General features: G+C 45.9%; 1 protein-coding gene across 1 annotated transcript in view; it reads right to left on the reverse strand.

The window, feature by feature from the left end:
• LOC115659397 (collagen alpha-1(XXVIII) chain-like) overlaps nt 1–12696 on the reverse strand; it is a 73420-nt gene extending 60724 nt beyond the window's left edge. The window contains exons 1-3 of the mRNA XM_030579431.1: nt 12540–12696; nt 10921–11489; nt 8773–8793 (exon numbers count right to left, since the gene is read on the reverse strand). Coding sequence (XP_030435291.1) covers nt 8773–8793; nt 10921–11489; nt 12540–12696 — 747 coding nt within the window. The remainder of the gene's footprint in view (nt 1–8772; nt 8794–10920; nt 11490–12539) is intronic.
• Nucleotides 12697–17928: the final 5232 nt, after the last annotated feature.

Below are 17928 nucleotides of genomic sequence, written 5' to 3' on the forward strand. Positions count from 1 at the left end.
CTTCCCTCTCAGGTTATAGGAAGCTTTGCTTAGAGCAGGATTTTTTTGGAGAGAGCAGGAGAGGAAAAGTTACTGTCAATGTCATTCTTTTTATGGTATTTCTTGTTGTATGTTGGTTCTCATGGCTTTTGTGTTCTGTGTTCATTTTCAACCCTACTAATTGTGCATAGTCCTGGGGATAATTTGTTTTGCCTTGCATATCTCTGTAGATATGGAATAGCATGTTAATGTCATCTGCAAATCCAATGTCCTCTAACTTCTGTTTGAAAATCCATTTTATGTCACTTGGCTCTTCTACAGTCTTTCTTATTACCCAATCTACAGCCTTAAAAAGATTGTGGGTGACACAAGACATCCTTGTACGATACCAGTAGTAACGTGGAACAAGAAACACCAATTATACTTTCCAGGATGGACATAGAACAGTTCCAGTGTTTCACATATATTGGCAGAATTGTAAGTACACCAGGTGGAACAGATGAAGACATTACAGCCAGAAAAGCAAAAGCCAGACATGCCTTTGTAACTTCAAGGCTGATCTGGAGAAATAGAAATCTTGCCTTCCAAACTAAACTTAGAATATTTAACACCATTTAAAGTTGGTCTTAGTATATGGTTCTGAAACTTGAAGACTTAAGATGTCACTATCTAAACTCCAATTTTTCATAAAAATTGCCTTAGACAAAACCTCTATCGGATATCCAGAAAAAAAAAATCACAAATGAAGAACGCTGGAGGAGGACGACAAAACAGAAGCCAACAGGACAGGAGATTACAGAATGAAGATTGAGATGGCAATGAAATACATGGAAGAAAGATACAGAAAATGTAATGAGACAGGCATTGGACTGGAACACCCAGGAGAAAAGATGACAAGACACTTCAAGGATAACGTGGAAATGGACAATAGAGGCAGAATTGAAAGCTATCAAAATGACATGGGAAGAAGCTTAGACTGCAGCAGGAGATCAGTAAAGATGGAAGGCTGTGGTGAAGGTCCTATGTTCTGCATGGAATAGAGAGGCATAACTAATATATAATATTATATATTAGTTATGCCTATATATAACTAATATATATATTGCGGTTACATATACTGTAGGGACTTATCCTCCCTACTCGGATCGAGTGCGGCGCTGGACCGGGGTTGTGTCCGGGCTCTTTGCGTGGAGCCGCCGCCTCCTCGCTGCCTCCTTTCTTCCCCCCGGGCCGGTCTCTCTGCTGCCGCCGTCCGGGAGAGGAGGCGAGCGGCTCGGGCCGCGGCCCCCGCTCCTCGCTCCCTCTCATGCGCTCGGACGCCGGGCGCTGCTGGGGCCCTGGCCGGGCAGCGCAGGGAGCCCAGGCGGCTGGGCTCGGCGCCACTCCCGCGCTGATCTTGGGTATGTGTGGGTCCCTGCGCAAGGCGCTCCGCGGGCAGAGGTGAGCGGCAGCTGTCACACGTGAGTGTCCGTTGCCTCCTCAGCTGGAGTCCTGTGGCTGTGGCTGGTGGGGCTGGTCCGAGCCGCTTGTTCTCTGTGTTCCACATGGAGCGATTGGTTCAGGAGAGGAGAAGGGAGGAGGCTGTAGATCCTTCTTTGTGTGGTCGGGGATTGCGTTGTTGCGGTTGGCCAATCGCGTGATTAGAGGCATGGTAAGCGCGTGATTTTTCTTCTTGTCCAATTAGGTTGCTAGCATGTATGATGTTAGCCCACTTGATTGGTTCTTATGTAACCAGACTTAACTATATAAGGAGGTGGTGGAAAAGAATAAGGGGATTCCTGACTTGTTTGCAGCTGTGTTGACTGTGTGAATTTTCTTCGCTCTGCATGAGATACCACAATTGGTGACCCCGACGTGATCCGATCCGGCAGGACCTGGTCGGCGCACTCGAGAGAAGAAAAGCGGAGGTAGCGGCCGCGGCAGGAGGTACCGAAGGAAGATCGGCTCCTGGTCGTCCGAGAGAGACGGTTGTGAGCTCACAGGTGAGCGGCCGCGCATATTATAAAAAGAAATATGGGTTCCGCTTTGTCAGCGGAGGAAAAAACGGTGCATGACTTTTTGTTATGCACTGCTGAGAAGCAGGGAGAAAAGATTCCCTCCGACGCGCTGTCCCAGTTGTTGAAGTGGGGGCAAAGGCGCGGGTTTTTTATTACCCCAAGTACTGTTTTGGATACAGCCGTTTGGGAACAAGTGGGATCTGAACTATGGGAGTCTGTCTCGCATGGCGACAAAGAAGCCCCATCCCTGAGCCAAACATGGCGCAAAACAAAAAGGGTTGTAGAGACACTCGCCGCGGAGGCAGAAGTGCAGGCGGCGGTTAATAATATTTTTCGGCGGAAAGAGGAGCCGCCCTGTGTGTTGCCGGTTGGCGCCCGAGAGTTCTTTGGGGGAGAAGAGACTGTAATTCCTCTAGCCCCCAGTGCGCCTGAAGTCGATCCTAGCACTGTCCCGCTCCCTCAGGATTCAGATGAATCCTTGGAAAAAATGGAAGCCATCAATGCAGGGACAGTTGAATTCCAGGAGGAGATCAGAAGGCAGGGTTATCAATTGCAAGAAATGTTAAATAAATTGTCCCAGATGGTCGGGGAGGACCATCCTCCGCAATCTCGTACATTAAAGACTCTGCACGAAATGTCTGAGCCGGGTTTGTCTAATTTTCAGAGAGCCTATAAGACTAAACCGCCCAATAAAACCCCACCCTCGAGTGATGTTGTCACCCCCTGTCGTCGCTGCGGGCGTTGGGGGTGTAATGTGGAATGTACTGAGCGGGATAACCCCTTTGTGGGCAAACCGCGGGAACTTGGCCATCCCTTTATTAATAAGCCACCAACATATTCTTCTGATGATGTGGGTCCAGGGTCTCCGGATCCAGTGCGGCGGTGGCATGGGCTTATCAAGGAAGCCCACATAGAAGGAGAATTCTTACCTAATGCCTTCCCGGTTATTACACCAGACCCGAATAACCCTGCTAGGCGACAGTGGGCACCATTGGACTGGAAACTTGTCCGTGAGGCACAAAAATCAATAATGTCCTACGGCATGAATAATCCATATGTACAGTCCCTCATAGAGCAGGTGTTCATCGGACAAGCTATGTGCCCTTATGATTCGTTAAAGTTTGCTGACATGCTTCTAACACCCACTCAAAGGCTATTGTGGAAGGATAATTGGTCAAAGCGTGTGGAGATGGCTCTCATACGCAATATTGATTTGTCTGAGGACAATCCGCTGCGTTATGCCACTCAGGATATGCTTATGGGAACTGGAGTTTATGCGGACCCGCAACGGCAAGCTCGTCTTGATCCTCGGATTTTACAACAGTCGCAGGGATTGGCCTTGGCCGCTTTTAAGGATGTACCTCAAATGGGTAAACCGATCCCACCGTACGCAAAAATTGTCCAGGATCCCTCAGAGCCTTATTCAACATTTCTTGATCGACTTAGAGAAGCAATAGACCGCTCCCCTAATTTGACGGCCGAAGCGAAGACAGCTGTTGGGCTCGATCTTGCTACACAAAATGCCAATGCTGTTTGTTGTCGTATCTTGGCTACCTTGCCAAAAACTGCTTCCCTGACAGAAATGGTGGAAGCTTGTAACAGAGCGTCGGTGTACGAGGAAACTGATAAAGCGGAAATACATGCAAAGGCTCATGCATCAGCGTTGGCAATGGCCCTACGACCTTTGGTGAGGCCCAGTAAGCCTTCCCGCCCGTCAGGGGTTTGTTTTGCGTGCGGAAAGCCGGGGCATATGAAAAAGGACTGCCCAAGTAAAAATGTACGGGCAGGAACCGAAAATGCAACGAAGACTTTTGCAGGAACTTGTAACCGCTGTGATAAGTTTGGACACCGTGCGTCTGAATGTCGATCTCGTTTTAAAAAGGATGGCACACCGCTTCAGGGAAACGGGACGCGGAGCGCCCGCCGGGGGGGCGCGAAGACACAAGAGTCCCCCAACCCCAAGCCGGTTGTTTGGAATACCTTACAGGAGCCACCCGAGGAAGTGCTGGAGTGGACTTGGCCACCGCAGCAGATGTAACATTAGAAGATGACAAAGTACAAATTGTTCCATCGGTAGTAAATGGCCCCTTGGGGTACGGACTTAGTGCTCTCTTAATTGGCCGCTCTTCTATGTCCAAGCAAGGGCTTTTTGTGCTACCTGGTCTTATCGATGCAGATTATACCGGGAATATCGGAATAATGGTCCGTGCCCTCTTCCCTCCAGTCAATATTGCAGCTGGCACTCGTATTGCCCAGCTAATTCCATTCCAAAGCTCCGTTCCAAAAACTAAACTGACAGAGCGTGGGTCCCATGGTTTTGGCTCTACAGATTCTCCACAGGTAGCCTTTGCCATGACAGTAACCCAACGTAAACCTTCACAGATGGTGCATCTACAGGGCCCGGATGGCCGCCAGATCCGACATGAAGCCCTTTTAGACACTGGGGCCGATGTCACTGTTGTTCCGATTCAATTTTGGCCTGATACCTGGCCCCTGCAGGATGCTATGACCTCGGTTAGAGGTATTGGAGGGACCCAACCCACTCGCATCAGTACGTACTATATTACAATCTGTGATGACGAGGACCCTGCTACAACAGCAAAGGTGCGTCCTTACGTTCTTTCTGCTCCCGTCTGGCTGTTAGGCCGTGATTGCTTAAGTCAGTGGGGGGTTGTTTTACAAAACTCCCCTTTTGCTTAGCGGCCATTGAGGGGCGGCCGATCCTACAGTTGGAATGGTTAACTTCTACTCCGGTGTGGGTCGCTCAATGGCCGTTACCAGCTTACAAGCTCGCCCGTGTACAAGAATTGGTCCAAGAACAGCTCGAAAAGGGCCACCTCGAACCTTCTTTAAGCCCCTGGAACACTCCAATTTTCACTATTCCCAAAAAATCGGGAAAATGGCGTCTCTTGCATGATTTGCGGGCAATAAATGTGGTTATGAAAGACATGGGAGCCCTTCAGCCAGGCTTGCCTACCCCTACGATGCTCCCACGTGATTGGCCTCTACTTGTCATTGATTTAAAGGATTGTTTCTTTACAATTCCTCTTCATCCTGATGATAAGGATAAATTTGCTTTCTCGGTTCCTTCTGTGAACAAGGCCGAGCCCGCTCAACGATATCAATGGACAGTGCTTCCCCAAGGCATGAAAAACTCACCCACCATCTGCCAGCTTTATGTGGCCTGGGCGTTGCGGCCACTCCGTCATGCACATCCCGAATGGCTTATCTACCATTACATGGATGACATTCTTTTTGCTGGAGCAACTCTTAATACTGAAACGGCCATCTTGGAAATTGCTTCTGTGTTACAATCTGCTGGCCTCACAATAGCCCCGGATAAAATTCAACGACAGGCGCCTTATTTTTATCTGGGCATGCGCATTACTAACTCTATTGTGCGACCTCAGAAATTAACTATTAATCTTACTGTTCGCAATTTACATGACGTCCAACGCCTGGTCGGAGACCTACAGTGGGTCCGTGGGCTTTGTGGCATTTCTAATGAGGACCTTGCTCCTCTTCTTCAACTTCTCAAAGGAGGCCGTGATCCAGCTGAACCTCGCTCCTTGCAACCACAACATGAAGTTGCCCTTCGCACTATTGCCAGTAAGGTCACGCTTCGGTATTCCGGCCGTGTTCTCCCGGGTTCACCTGTATCCCTAGCAATTCTTTCTAGAGATACCTCCCTGGAGGCGCTACTTTTTCAATGGCTCCCGGATTTACCTGATCCTCTCGTCGGATTCGAATGGATTTTTCCATCTTCTCAATTTTCCAAAACAGTTACCACTCGATTGGAAGCCATTGCATCACTTATTGTGACAGCCCGTTCCCGTACTGTTGCAATTACGGGCGCTGACCCTGATGTTATTTATGTGCCTTTTAATGCTTTGTTACTTTCCCACATTCTTGCTAATAATGTTTCTTTTGCTGTTGCTTTGTTAAGTTATACTGGTCGTCTTACCAATCATTATCCCTCTCATCGCCTTTTGTCAGTAACAATTCCCTTAGAAAAGGTGGTCATGCGACAATCTTCCCCTGTGCAAGGACTTACTGTATTTACTGATGCCAGTGGCAAGATGGCCCGCGCCGGCCTTCTGTGGCATACGGCCGGTGCTTGGCATCACGAGCTGGTCATAGCTGAGGGATCTCTCCAAGTTTTGGAATTTCAAGCCATTATTCGTGCCTTTGTCAAGTGGCCCACCACCCCTCTTAATATTGTTAGTGATTCTCTTTATGCTGTGAGTGTGACATGTCGCTTGGAACGTTCTCTTCTGAGACAAGTGTCTAATTCTGTGCTGTGGCAAGCCCTTTTGCGACTTTGGCATTTACTTGATGCCCGTTCCTGCCCCTATTTTATTACTCATATTCGCAGTCATTCTGGTATTGTTGATGGTCTTGCCCAGGGCAACGCCATCGTTGACCAATTGGTTGGTTCAGTTCATGTCCCTGACTCCTTTGCTCAGGCTCGCCTTTCGCACGATTTTTTCCACCAATCTGCCCGTGCCTTAGCCCGACAGTTTAAGCTCCCTTTGGCTACCACTCGTGCCCTTGTGGCCTCATGTCCTAGTTGTCAACAGCATGTTGTACCCCCTTCCCTTGCCTCTGGTGTTAACCGTCGTGGTTTGTCCTCCTTACAAATTTGGCAAACAGATATTACCCTTTTTCCTGAGTTTGGCTCCCTTAAATATATTCACGTCACGGTGGACACCTTTTCAGGACTTTTGTGGGCTACAGCGTTAGCCAGTACTGGTTCTCGGGATGTTATTAAACATTGGCAGGTCTGCTTTGCTGTTATGGGCATTCCTGCTTCCATAAAAACGGACAATGGCGCTGGATATATTTCTCGTCGTACAGCTCGTTTTCTTTCCTTATGGGGAATTTCTCATGTTACCGGTGTCCCTGGCAATTCCACCGGCCAAGCTATTGTGGAACGCTCTCATGCCTCATTAAAGCTTCTTTTGTTAAAACAAAAAGGGAGAGTTGCCCCCGATGCTGATCCATTGTCCCGTACGCCCCATGCTCGCCTTTCAAAGGCTCTATATGTGCTTAATTGGTTACAGGTAGGAACCCATAATGTCCCACCAGTTACGCGACATATTGCTGGTGCTATGGGCCAAGATTGCCAATTGCCCCGCCCACAGGTCCGATGGTTTAATTATACAGATCAAAAGTGGCAAGGTCCTGTGGATTTATTAACATGGGGAAGGGGCTATGCCTGTGTTTCTACTACTACAGGTCCCAGATGGATCCCCGCGAAGTGGGTTCGACCGTGGCTCACCCAGCGACGTGATAAGCAACCACACGATCCCGATATAGAAGCGGCAAACGACGATACCATCCCGGATCTACGCTTCCTCTTTCCTGACTTTAATTAGAAACTTGTAATTATTAGTTAAGTTGTAAGATGTAGATAGTATACGTTGTGCAGTTTTGTAAAATCGAGCAACTATTGATTATAGAATAATGTGTATAACCTCACCCAGGGATAGAATCCTCCCTGGGACTGGCTTAATAGTTTTGGTTAACCAACTTGGTATACTTCACTATTACATGCTAAATTGTATCTATTAATGATTGTATTGCTTTTCTTGTTTTGCTCCTTGTTTTGTTTATATATTATGACAAAGTCTTATGCGCATTGCCACGGCCTTGTTTGAAAAGAAAGGGGGAGGTGTAGGGACTTATCCTCCCTACTCGGATCGAGTGCGGCGCTGGACCGGGGTTGTGTCCAGGCTCTTTGCGTGGAGCCGCCGCCTCCTCGCTGCCTCCTTTCTTCCCCCCGGGCCGGTCTCTCTGCTGCCGCCGTCCGGGAGAGGAGGCGAGCGGCTCGGGCCGCGGCCCCTGCTCCTCGCTCCCTCTCATGCGCTCGGACGCCGGGCGCTGCTGGGGCCCTGGCCGGGCAGCGCGGGGAGCCCAGGCGGCCGGGCTCGGCGCCGCTCCCGCGCTGATCTTGGGTATGTGTGGGTCCCTGCGCAAGGCGCTCCGCGGGCAGAGGTGGGCGGCAGCTGTCACACGTGAGTGTCCGTTGCCTCCTCAGTTGGAGTCCTGTGGCTGTGGCTGGGGGGGCTGGTCCGAGCCGCTTGTTCTCTGTGTTCCACACGGAGCGATTGGTTCAGGAGAGGAGAGGGGAGGAGGCTGTAGATCCTTCTTTGTGTGGTCAGGGATTGCGTTGTTGCGGTTGGCCAATCGCGTGATTAGAGGCATGGTAAGCGCGTGATTTTTCTTCTTGTCCAATTAGGTTGCTAGCATGTATGATGTTAGCCCACATGATTGGTTCTTATGTAACCAGACTTAACTATATAAGGAGGTAGTGGAAAAGAATAAGGGGATTCCTGACTTGTTTGCAGCTGTGTTGACTGTGTGAATTTTCTTCGCTCTGCATGAGATACCACAATATACAACAGAAATAATTTAATTAAATATCTAATTGCTAAGTTTATATATTCTCTTATTACTTTGGCTTTATCTGATATCACTATATATTTGAAATATTATTCCCCTTGGAAAATGTAAAGTATGTCAGGCCTCAGAAATCTGTAGTTTCTCCAATTCTTGTAAACTATTGAAATTTAGAAAGAAATAAAAGCTCCAATCCTGCAAACACTAACACATGAAACTTTACTCACATGAGTAGCCCCACTGAATTGTATACCGTTAACAACTCCCTGAATTATCTAGTTCCTCATATGTTATTTTCCAATTACATGAATATTTATTACATTACATATACTATTTACAGGACAGCATGATTAAATAGTAATTCTCATATTTTGTTTACCAGTTAATTACTTACCCCTTCTTCAGCCAGATCTTTCTGTGAAGATAGACATTGAAAACAACATTAGAAATTACAGGTCATAATCCACCTATAGAGGAAAAAATGCATGTTGCTATCCAGAAAGCTAAGAATTTCTCTATCTTTAATTACAGTGAATTAAATCTATTCCTTGTTCAGCAAGTAATTAACGCAGTTTCAAGTTATTAAAAGACTTCCATCAAATTCTCTAGTTTATTTTATATTTCAGTTCATATTTTGTAATTGTAACCCATACCCAGGAGCGCCGCTAGCTTTTTTGCCACCCTAGGCGGCGGAAGGTCCCGCCCCTGAAATGCTGCCCCCGACAGAGGTGGTGAAAGGTCCAGCCGCCGCGGTCACCGCCCCCCAAATGTTAGTGCCCTAGGCGACCGCCTAGGTCGCCTAATGGGTTAGCCGGCCCTGCCCATACATAAGCATACACACACTAACCCTTTTAGTCAAACCAATGCTGTCAGAAAGTCTACTATGACTCCGATGATATAGTAAGTAATAGCAACAGATAACAATAACTAGTCAGCAACACTCCCAAGTACACTTATTTTACATCTTGCAACACAGTGGAAGAGATTTAGATACATACAACTTGTTTCAAAGTTTGCTGAAATCAATGGAAAGACTCCCATTGATTTAGATGAGCTTTTGATTAAGTGCCAAGAGAAGATTAAGATTTCCACTTAGCGGTTTGAGGGAAATATCTATAGTGAATCATTGAGATCTAGGTCCAGCTCCTCAAAGTTATTTAGGTGCCTAACTCCCAATGATATCATGGACCTTGGGGACAAGGCAATTATGATATGGCATGCTATCAATCATGCTTATTTTTATGTTTCAATATGGCAGAGTCTAACCTTTCCTATTTGATGACCTGCTGAAACATTTCTCATTCATTTATTAAGAATTATGAGTTTCATGATAAGTTGGTGTTAATTGTACAGCTGCTTTCTGCCAAGACTAATATGCAGTTTGCAGATGTTGCTGACTGTCACTGTTCAATGTGTAACTTTCAGTTGCACAGTATTGTAGGTGGTTATTTCATTCTCTGCAGGGGAGCCAAGATAAAGCAACCACACTATAAATCAAAACAACCAACTGGGGAGACCTGACTTAAAGCAACATGTTTATCCTAAGATGTGAACAACCAGCCAAAAGGGGCATAATTCAAAATGGTTTAGGACCAGGGAGTGCTTTGATCCAAATAGTTTAATCTGAGAAACAGTCCAGATTGAATGGAGCATGTGCTAAAGTAATAACACCACAGGATATTGGTGACTAAGAGGTAGCAGACAGATAGAGAGGCAGATTGTCAAATTGAGTGGCAGTCAGTGTGGCTAGGTTGAGTAGTTGCTTGTTAGAGTGCAGTCAGACATAACCTACAATTCTGTAGACCCATTAAGGTCACTCGTCTGTCAGTTTGACTATGACAGTCTTTCCCTTTTATTAGTGTTCTCTCTAGGATGCAGTCAAATGTTTGTGCTATCATGTTTATACTGGCATGGAAAGATGGCTTTGTACTCCACTCTTGTAAGGGAATGCTATCTATGGCAAGAGTTCACAACACAGTGAAGAAGTGCAGGAAACTTTCAGCTGGAATCATATGTGCTTCTAGACTCCCTGGTAGGTTTTCCAGTGAACACTTATAGAGATTTAGGGTCAAATTCAGCTATGGGCTAAGTGGACATACCTCCGTTAAAGTCTATGGAGGAGTGTTTATGCCAGAGGTGAATATGGCCTCTGTGACTAAAGCAATATAATATCTCTGACTTGCTGCAGAAAAAAGAATTCAAATGTTAATTATCTTTTTAAACAAAGAAAAGTAGTTTTAAAATACCTTTCCTGAGGAAAAAAAAAATATCCCAGATCTTTTAGGGGAAAATTCAACTTCCAGCCTGAATATTTCCGCTGGGGAGATCCATGAAGGAGAGTGAGGGAGAGAGAACCTTGTGCTTTGGAATGATCACAAATGGCAAATGAACTGTATCAAATTGAACTTCAGAGTGTTGATTCTACCCATAAAATACTGGGTTTTTTTTAAAGAACACCAAAAATTAAAAACATTGGGAAGGGAGCAGTAAAATATTTTTAAATATTTGGCTAAAACAGTTTCAAACCTTTGTCCATACATACCATTTCTTTCACAATTTTCTCCACAACTCCTTTCTCCTGGAGGTTGAAAACAAACCTTGATGCTGGAACACTGGCCAGAAGTCGAAGCTTGGCAGCATTGGCCACCTCCTCAGCCACTCTGGTCATTCCCACTGTGAAGAACACAATGCCTTGATGTTTAGCATCAGCAGTAGCTGCAAAAATATCTGGATTTCTTGGATGATCCACTCCATTTGTCAAGAGCACAGCTGCTTTCACACTGCCATAGGTCCCTTCAGTCATGTACAGTTGTGTGAGATTGGTTATGGCATATGTTGTGTAGGTACCATGTCCTATATAGGTTATGGGAGCAATGCGAGATTTGAAAGCTTCAGGACCTTTCCAGTCTCGGAAAGTTTGCTCCATGAGAACAGTGCTACTGTACTGAAGTAAGGCCATCCTCCAGCTGAGAGTACGTCCAGAATTGACTTGCACTTCTTTCATACTGTTCACTGTTTCTAATACAAATTTTTTCTGTTGTTCGTGATTATAGTTCTTAGCACTTTCTGAACTGTCCAGTAGAAAAGCTATTTCAAGAACGCAATCTTCATCTGGAATAAATTTGGTAGATAAGTGAGTTTAATTACATTAGGAAACTAGGTTACTCATAAAATGATATATTTGTATGTAAATAGTAGGCTTTGATAGTGGAAATTCAATTTTCTGGAAGTTTTAGAATACTTGCATAATAAACATAAGGATAAGGAACCTTCTGAAATTTGGGAGAGGTTTAGAGTCCATGGGATGAGGAACCTTCTGAAGTTGGGAAAGACCTTCTTGGGGGAAACGAAGCCTTCTGAAAGTGGTGTGATCCTCTGGCATGAGGAATGTTCTGAAGCTATTTAGACCTTCATTCAGAACTTCTACCTGGTATCTTACCAGGAAGTGGACCCAGAAGATTAACTTCTGGATGGCAAGTTGGGAGATCTGGGTCATATTCTTGGCCTTGCCACTGACCTGCAGTATGATCTTAGGCAAGTCACTTTATCTTTCTGTGCCTTTGTTTTTCTTCCTGATCTTTAGCCTGTGTATTTCAATTGTGAGCTCACAAAGGTAGATATATTGTCTTTCACTATAATGTGTGCATACTGCACCTAGCATAATTGGTCTGAATCTCTGTATTAATTAGAATACAAATAATTACTAAATATACTCATAGACATGCATCTCTGACTAGGTAGAGGACTGAACTTTTTAGAACACTTCATTTAGTGCCCTATCCTGTTCCCATTGATTTCAATGGGAGTACACAGGTGTGTAAACCTAAGTGCGTACATAAAAGTTTGCAAGCTCAGGGTCTAACATAGTGCAAATTAGGCAATATTAGTTTTCTGAAAACCTAGGAAAATTGCTTCTGAATAAATGTATATCTGCCACTTTTCTTTTACTGGTAATACCATGGCTGACAGCCAAACACATTGAGAATGTAACGGAAGAATCCTCCAACCTTGCTCTTTTAAGCTCTTCTCCCACCCCAAGTGAACTATACATCTAAGCGTAAAAATATGGCAGATGAAATTGTAAGTGGGAGTGGCTCTGCAGGTTGTAAATATACAGTCTAGAATCTGCATAAATGTGAAGAAAAATGTGTTAAAATTCACCTTGATCACTTGGACTGGGATATTTTTCTACGGCATTTGACAGAAAGTGCTTAGATTTTTGTTGTCTTACTCCATTTCTTTTGTCTTCATTGAGATTTTGTGCCAAAAACACATGCTTTCCTAGTATCCACAAAAGCCACCAGAATCTGTAGAACATGTTTGGTTTTTTCCTAAACAATACAAAATACAGTGATGATGCACATTATTATTTATGCTGCACAAGAACAATTAGAGATGGGTATGCTTTGCTCCAATAGTATATAAACAGCAGTTCATTCTTTAACAGCTGTACATGCTCCAAGCAGAACATTCAAAGGGTCCATTTGTACATTAATACTCAGGAAATTTCATTTAACAGCTATTGTTAGCATTAATGGGAATTCTTCACCTAAAGTCTAATAAAAAGGATGGGAGAATAAATCTTTAAACCAGTAACTTAAAAAAAGTCAAATGAAAAGTTAAGTATTTTACTTCAATGTATTAAAACCTAGATTAAGTTTTATGCCTACCTTTACGTTAAAGATAAAGTGATTCATGTATGAAGCAAACAGATAACCTAAGGGTTTCACAAGGACTATCTTCCAACAAAGATTACATAAGAAATCCTTTACATATACCCAGTGAAATATTTAAAAAATAGAAAAAAACTCACCCCTAGGACTCAAGTATTATGCCAATTTACAGATGGAGAAACTGAAATAGAGCATAAGGCTCAAACTGTCAAAACTGTTGGTACTTGTGGATGCCCAACTTCAGACACCTTTGAGCACTGAGTGCTTTTGATGATTTGTGAAAGAACACACAGCAAGATAGTCTTGGAGACAGGAGCAGATTTTCAGAGTTGCTGGCTGCCAACGATGCACACAATCCACTAGACTGTGTTGCCTCTTGCTACTTCCATCTACCATTCTTTTAGATGGAAGTAAATTGACTGGCTATGAAACCAGTTTTTCTGGAACTCTGTAGGAATTCCCTATTCAGTCACTTAGCCTGTGTTTACTGTAACATTTTCCGTCAGATTTCCTAATCTTGAAATATCACTAGTACTGCTGCACCGCTGGTAGCCACAGTGCGAGCAGTAGTGTAGTCCAGCCACCACCAGCAACTTGACCACCATCTCTTCTTATCCTGAACAGGCTACTTGAAACTAGTTGTAACTTTCTCCAGCCTATGGCAGCTTCTAGTCACTTAACCTCTGAGCATTTCTAACAGATATAATGGCTCAGATTACAGTACAAACTTCATATTTTAAAATCCGGTTCTTGTAAGAACGAGCTGTTTTTATCTCTACGAACAGGAATGCTATTGTATTTGATAACAAAACCTATTAGAGCCGTTTTCAAACACAATGTAAATAGCTTCAGTACTTGACACAAACTGATGTTATAGTCACTTTTACAGTAGTTTTAGAAAAAGCAAACCAGAGCGTGGGCGCGCGCACACCCTCCCGTCCCGCCAGCCCTGGCTACATGGCAATGCTTTTCAAATTGGCATTTCTTGGACGGAGCTTAAAATACGCGTACGCTCAAGTTTTTAACTGTAGCTGAAATTGAGGTGAATGATGATTAAACACACTGAGAGTCACTCATGAATGGTTATTCATATACCCTACGCAGAGCCTCCAAGGAAGGGGGGAGCCGACTGAGTAGGACTCATTCAGTTTTTTAATCCCCTGTTAATGTCCCTCTCAGAACAGCTGCTGCGGAGGAATGAACCATACATGAAAAACCCCAATTCAGCCGCCCCCTATTTAGCCCAGCTGCTTTGGTCCTGCTCAGGGGCGGCTCTCTGTTTTTTGCGGCCCCAAGCAAGGCAGGCAGGGAGCCTTTGGCGGTGTTTCTGCAGGCGACTTCCCGGTTCCGAATTACCACCAAAGCCGCGGGACTGGCGGACCTCCCGCAGAAACGCCACCTAAGGCCCCCTGACTGCCGCCCTCAGCACCACCAGCAGGGCGCCCCCCCCCCCGATTGCCGCCCCAGGTCCCCACTTGCTGTGCTGGTGCCTGGAGCCGCCCCTGGTCCTGCTCTGGGTGCAAAGTCACCTGGCGCCTGGCTGGTTCCAAAGAGGAAGCGGCTGGAAGGTCCTGCGGGCGGAGGCGCTTCAGCCCCAGCAGGGACCTTCGCTCACCGTCTCTCTCTGCTTGTGTCGGAGCGCTCCCTTGCTGCCCCCGCACCCCCCCGCAGGTGTGGGACGTGCCAAGCCCAGACTCGAATGCTGTCCGAGTACGACATGCCTGGAAGTTTTGCTCCTGCAGCGAACGCGGCCTCCCGCCCGCGGGGCAGAGACCCGCACGCGCGAGTTCGCTCTTCCCTTCTGCGCTGTCTGCGCAGCGCCCTAGGCAAAGCGCGGAGCCCAGCCATAGCCGCGGGGCCCCAGAGGAAGCTCTCTGTCCGCGCCCGGACACACGGCTCAGCTTGTTTCACCCCGCTCTGACCCGCTCCATTGTCATTGCTCGGGGCTGCTCGTTAGCCAGCCCCAGCAGCACTAGGGTCACTGTTCTGACCCCCCACAATGCGGTGGGGGGGGTTGTACTGGGATGAGCACAACCTTGTTGTATATTATTTCAGCAACACTCTCCCATATTAGAGCTGTACAATTTCCGCTGCAGCTCCCGTGTGCACCGAGCTGGGGAGTGATGTGAACCCACTAGGGAAGAAGTTGCCTGTTAGAAATGCTCCTTGCAGGAATACAAATAACCCTGGCACATGCACACTCCCAGCAGACACAGTCCAAGGGTAGGGCAGATCAGTACGGGAATATATTCATCTCTTTCAGGTAGATTCCGGCTTTCTTGTCTTGTAATAGTTTAAAAGCATCTGCTCCGAGGATGGAAGAAATGACTAACAGAGCCCGGGCAGAAGCATGGACTCTTGCTTTTAAACGCGCTTTATTCACGGCAGGTTTCCTAGCACCAGGCATCCAGACACTTGCACAACAGTAACAACCAGGATTCTTACCTCGGTGCTTCAGGTGAGGCGATTGAGTGACTCGTCTAGGAGTTGGGAGCGCTATGCTGCCTCTGCCTTGGCTATTAGCGGCAGAGACCTCCCCCCTGCTCTAGCCAGCTCAATTAAGTGGGGAGGGTCCAGGGACGGGCAGAGGAAACAGCAGCGTCTTGTGGGAATTAATGTCTGTAACGGGGGCGCCAACACAGAAAGAAAAGCAACTGGGTAAAGAAAACGGAGCATTCACCTCCCCATCCAAACCCTCACCTCCACCTCCACACACACTCACTTTTTCATCCACACCTACTCACCTGCCCATCCACACCCACTCATGTCCCCATTCACACTCACCAGTGTGTGTACATATATAAATTGTTCTGGACTGGCTTCCATATGGATAAAAATGAAGACAAATGATGACTATCTAAAATATGCAACGATAAATGATTTTAGCGACACTGTTCCAGTACTGTAAATCTTACTTTTAACACAACGTAAGTCTTGACAAAGTGTTCTAGGTATAAATTAACTATTTCAGACATAGGTTGTGGAGAGTTACATAAATCTTCATAAAATGAGGAATTATATAAACCATGCTATAAATCATAGATCTATAAAAAGTTAGGCAGTCTTATTGTTGTAGCTGTTCAGTCTTGACTATATGCTTTGAAAGAGCCTTCTGCTTATATCTATTTCTGAATTATAGCTCTTTTCTTTTCCTATTTGAAACCTGGAGGCAGCAAGCAATTTGTGTGGACTTGTCACAGTGGGATGCATCACTGAAAAGCACAACCACAAAAACCTGTGTAGTTAGATTTCTTAGGGCACGTCTACACTGGCAAATTTACAGCGCTGGCAGTTACAGCGTCGGCTGGAGAGCATAGAAGGAAAACTGTTATTGTGTGTTCACACTGACAGCTGCCTGCACAATAGTGTGTTCACACTTGCGGCGCTATTCAGAGTGGGGCACTCTGGGCAGCTATCCCACAGAGCACCTCTTTCTCTTTTGCTGCTAAGGCTTGTGGGAAGGCAGAAGGGATCACGTGGCATCCTGGGTCCAGTCCCAATGCCTCATGATGCATTGCTTCACATCCCAGCAATCCCTATGTTTCCATCCACATTTGGCACCATCTTTCAATGGTTTGTGTACTGCGCACCCTGCCTCTTTTGGGCTGCGGGAATGGATCCTGAACTGCTGACCAGTATGCTGCTCACTCTGACCAACACATCATGAGTGGCAGTGGAGTTATTCCTTAAACTACAAAGGCAAGATGAGTGCGACATTGATTTTGCCACGTGCAGTAGCTACAACATGAGATTGCTTGTGGCATTCACGGAGGTGCTGACCACAGTGGAATGCTGCTTTTGGGCTCGGGAAACAAGCACTGAGTGGTGGGATCACATCATGATGCATGTCTGGGATAATGAGCAGTGGCTGCCTTGTCACTGGAGAAGCACGTGGTGATTGCACTGTGGAAGCTGGTTACTCCAAACTGCTACTGATTGGTCAGTAACCAATTTGGAGTGGGAAAGTTGACTGTTGGAGTCATCTTGATGGAAGCGTGCAAGGCCATTAATTGCATCCTGCTCCAAAAGACCATGACTCTGGGCAACATGCGTGACATTGTGGATGGCTTTGCACAAATGGACTTTCCTAACTGTGGAGGGGCAATAGATGGCACGCACATTCCAAATCTGGCACCAGACCACCTAGCCACAGAGTACACTAATTGCAAGGGGTATTTCTCAATTGTTCTCCATGGAACTTATGGATCACCATGGGTATTTCACAGACATTAACACAGGCTGGTCTGGAAAGGTGCATGATGCACTCATCTTTCAGAACACTGGCCTGTTCAAGAAGCTGCAAGCAGGGACTTTCTTCCCAGACCAGATGATCACTGTAGGGGAAGTCAAAATGCCCATTGTGATCCTGAGAGACCTCGCCAGCAGACATAGCTTAGTCAGCAAAACCCCAGTTTAGACACAGCTATTTTGACAGAAAAATGCTTCTGTCGGCAGAGCTAATGTTGTTTGGTGAGGTGGTATTACTATGCCAGCAGAAAAATTCCTTCTTTAGGTATATACTGTATCTACACTCAAGGGTTCTGCAGGCATAGTTGTAACTGGTATGTTATATCAGCAGAGCCTGTGTAGTGTAGGCTAGCCCTTCATGTCAGTCTTCCAGGTTGTGCAGGGGTGATGACTACTTCTCTTCGGTCACTCTTAGGCCTGGTCTACACTACACGTTTAAACCGATTTTAGGAGCATTAAACCGATTTAACGCTGTACCTGTCCACACTACAAGGCCCTTTATATCGCTATAAAGCCCTTTATATCGCTATAAAGGGCTCTTTAAATCGGTTTCTGTACTCCTCCCCGACGAGAGGAGTAGCACTAAAATTGGTATTATCATATCGGATTAGGGTTCGTGTGGCTGCAAA

Source organism: Gopherus evgoodei, chromosome 11 (assembly GCF_007399415.2).
Source record: "Gopherus evgoodei ecotype Sinaloan lineage chromosome 11, rGopEvg1_v1.p, whole genome shotgun sequence".
Classification (NCBI taxonomy): domain Eukaryota; kingdom Metazoa; phylum Chordata; order Testudines; family Testudinidae; genus Gopherus; species Gopherus evgoodei.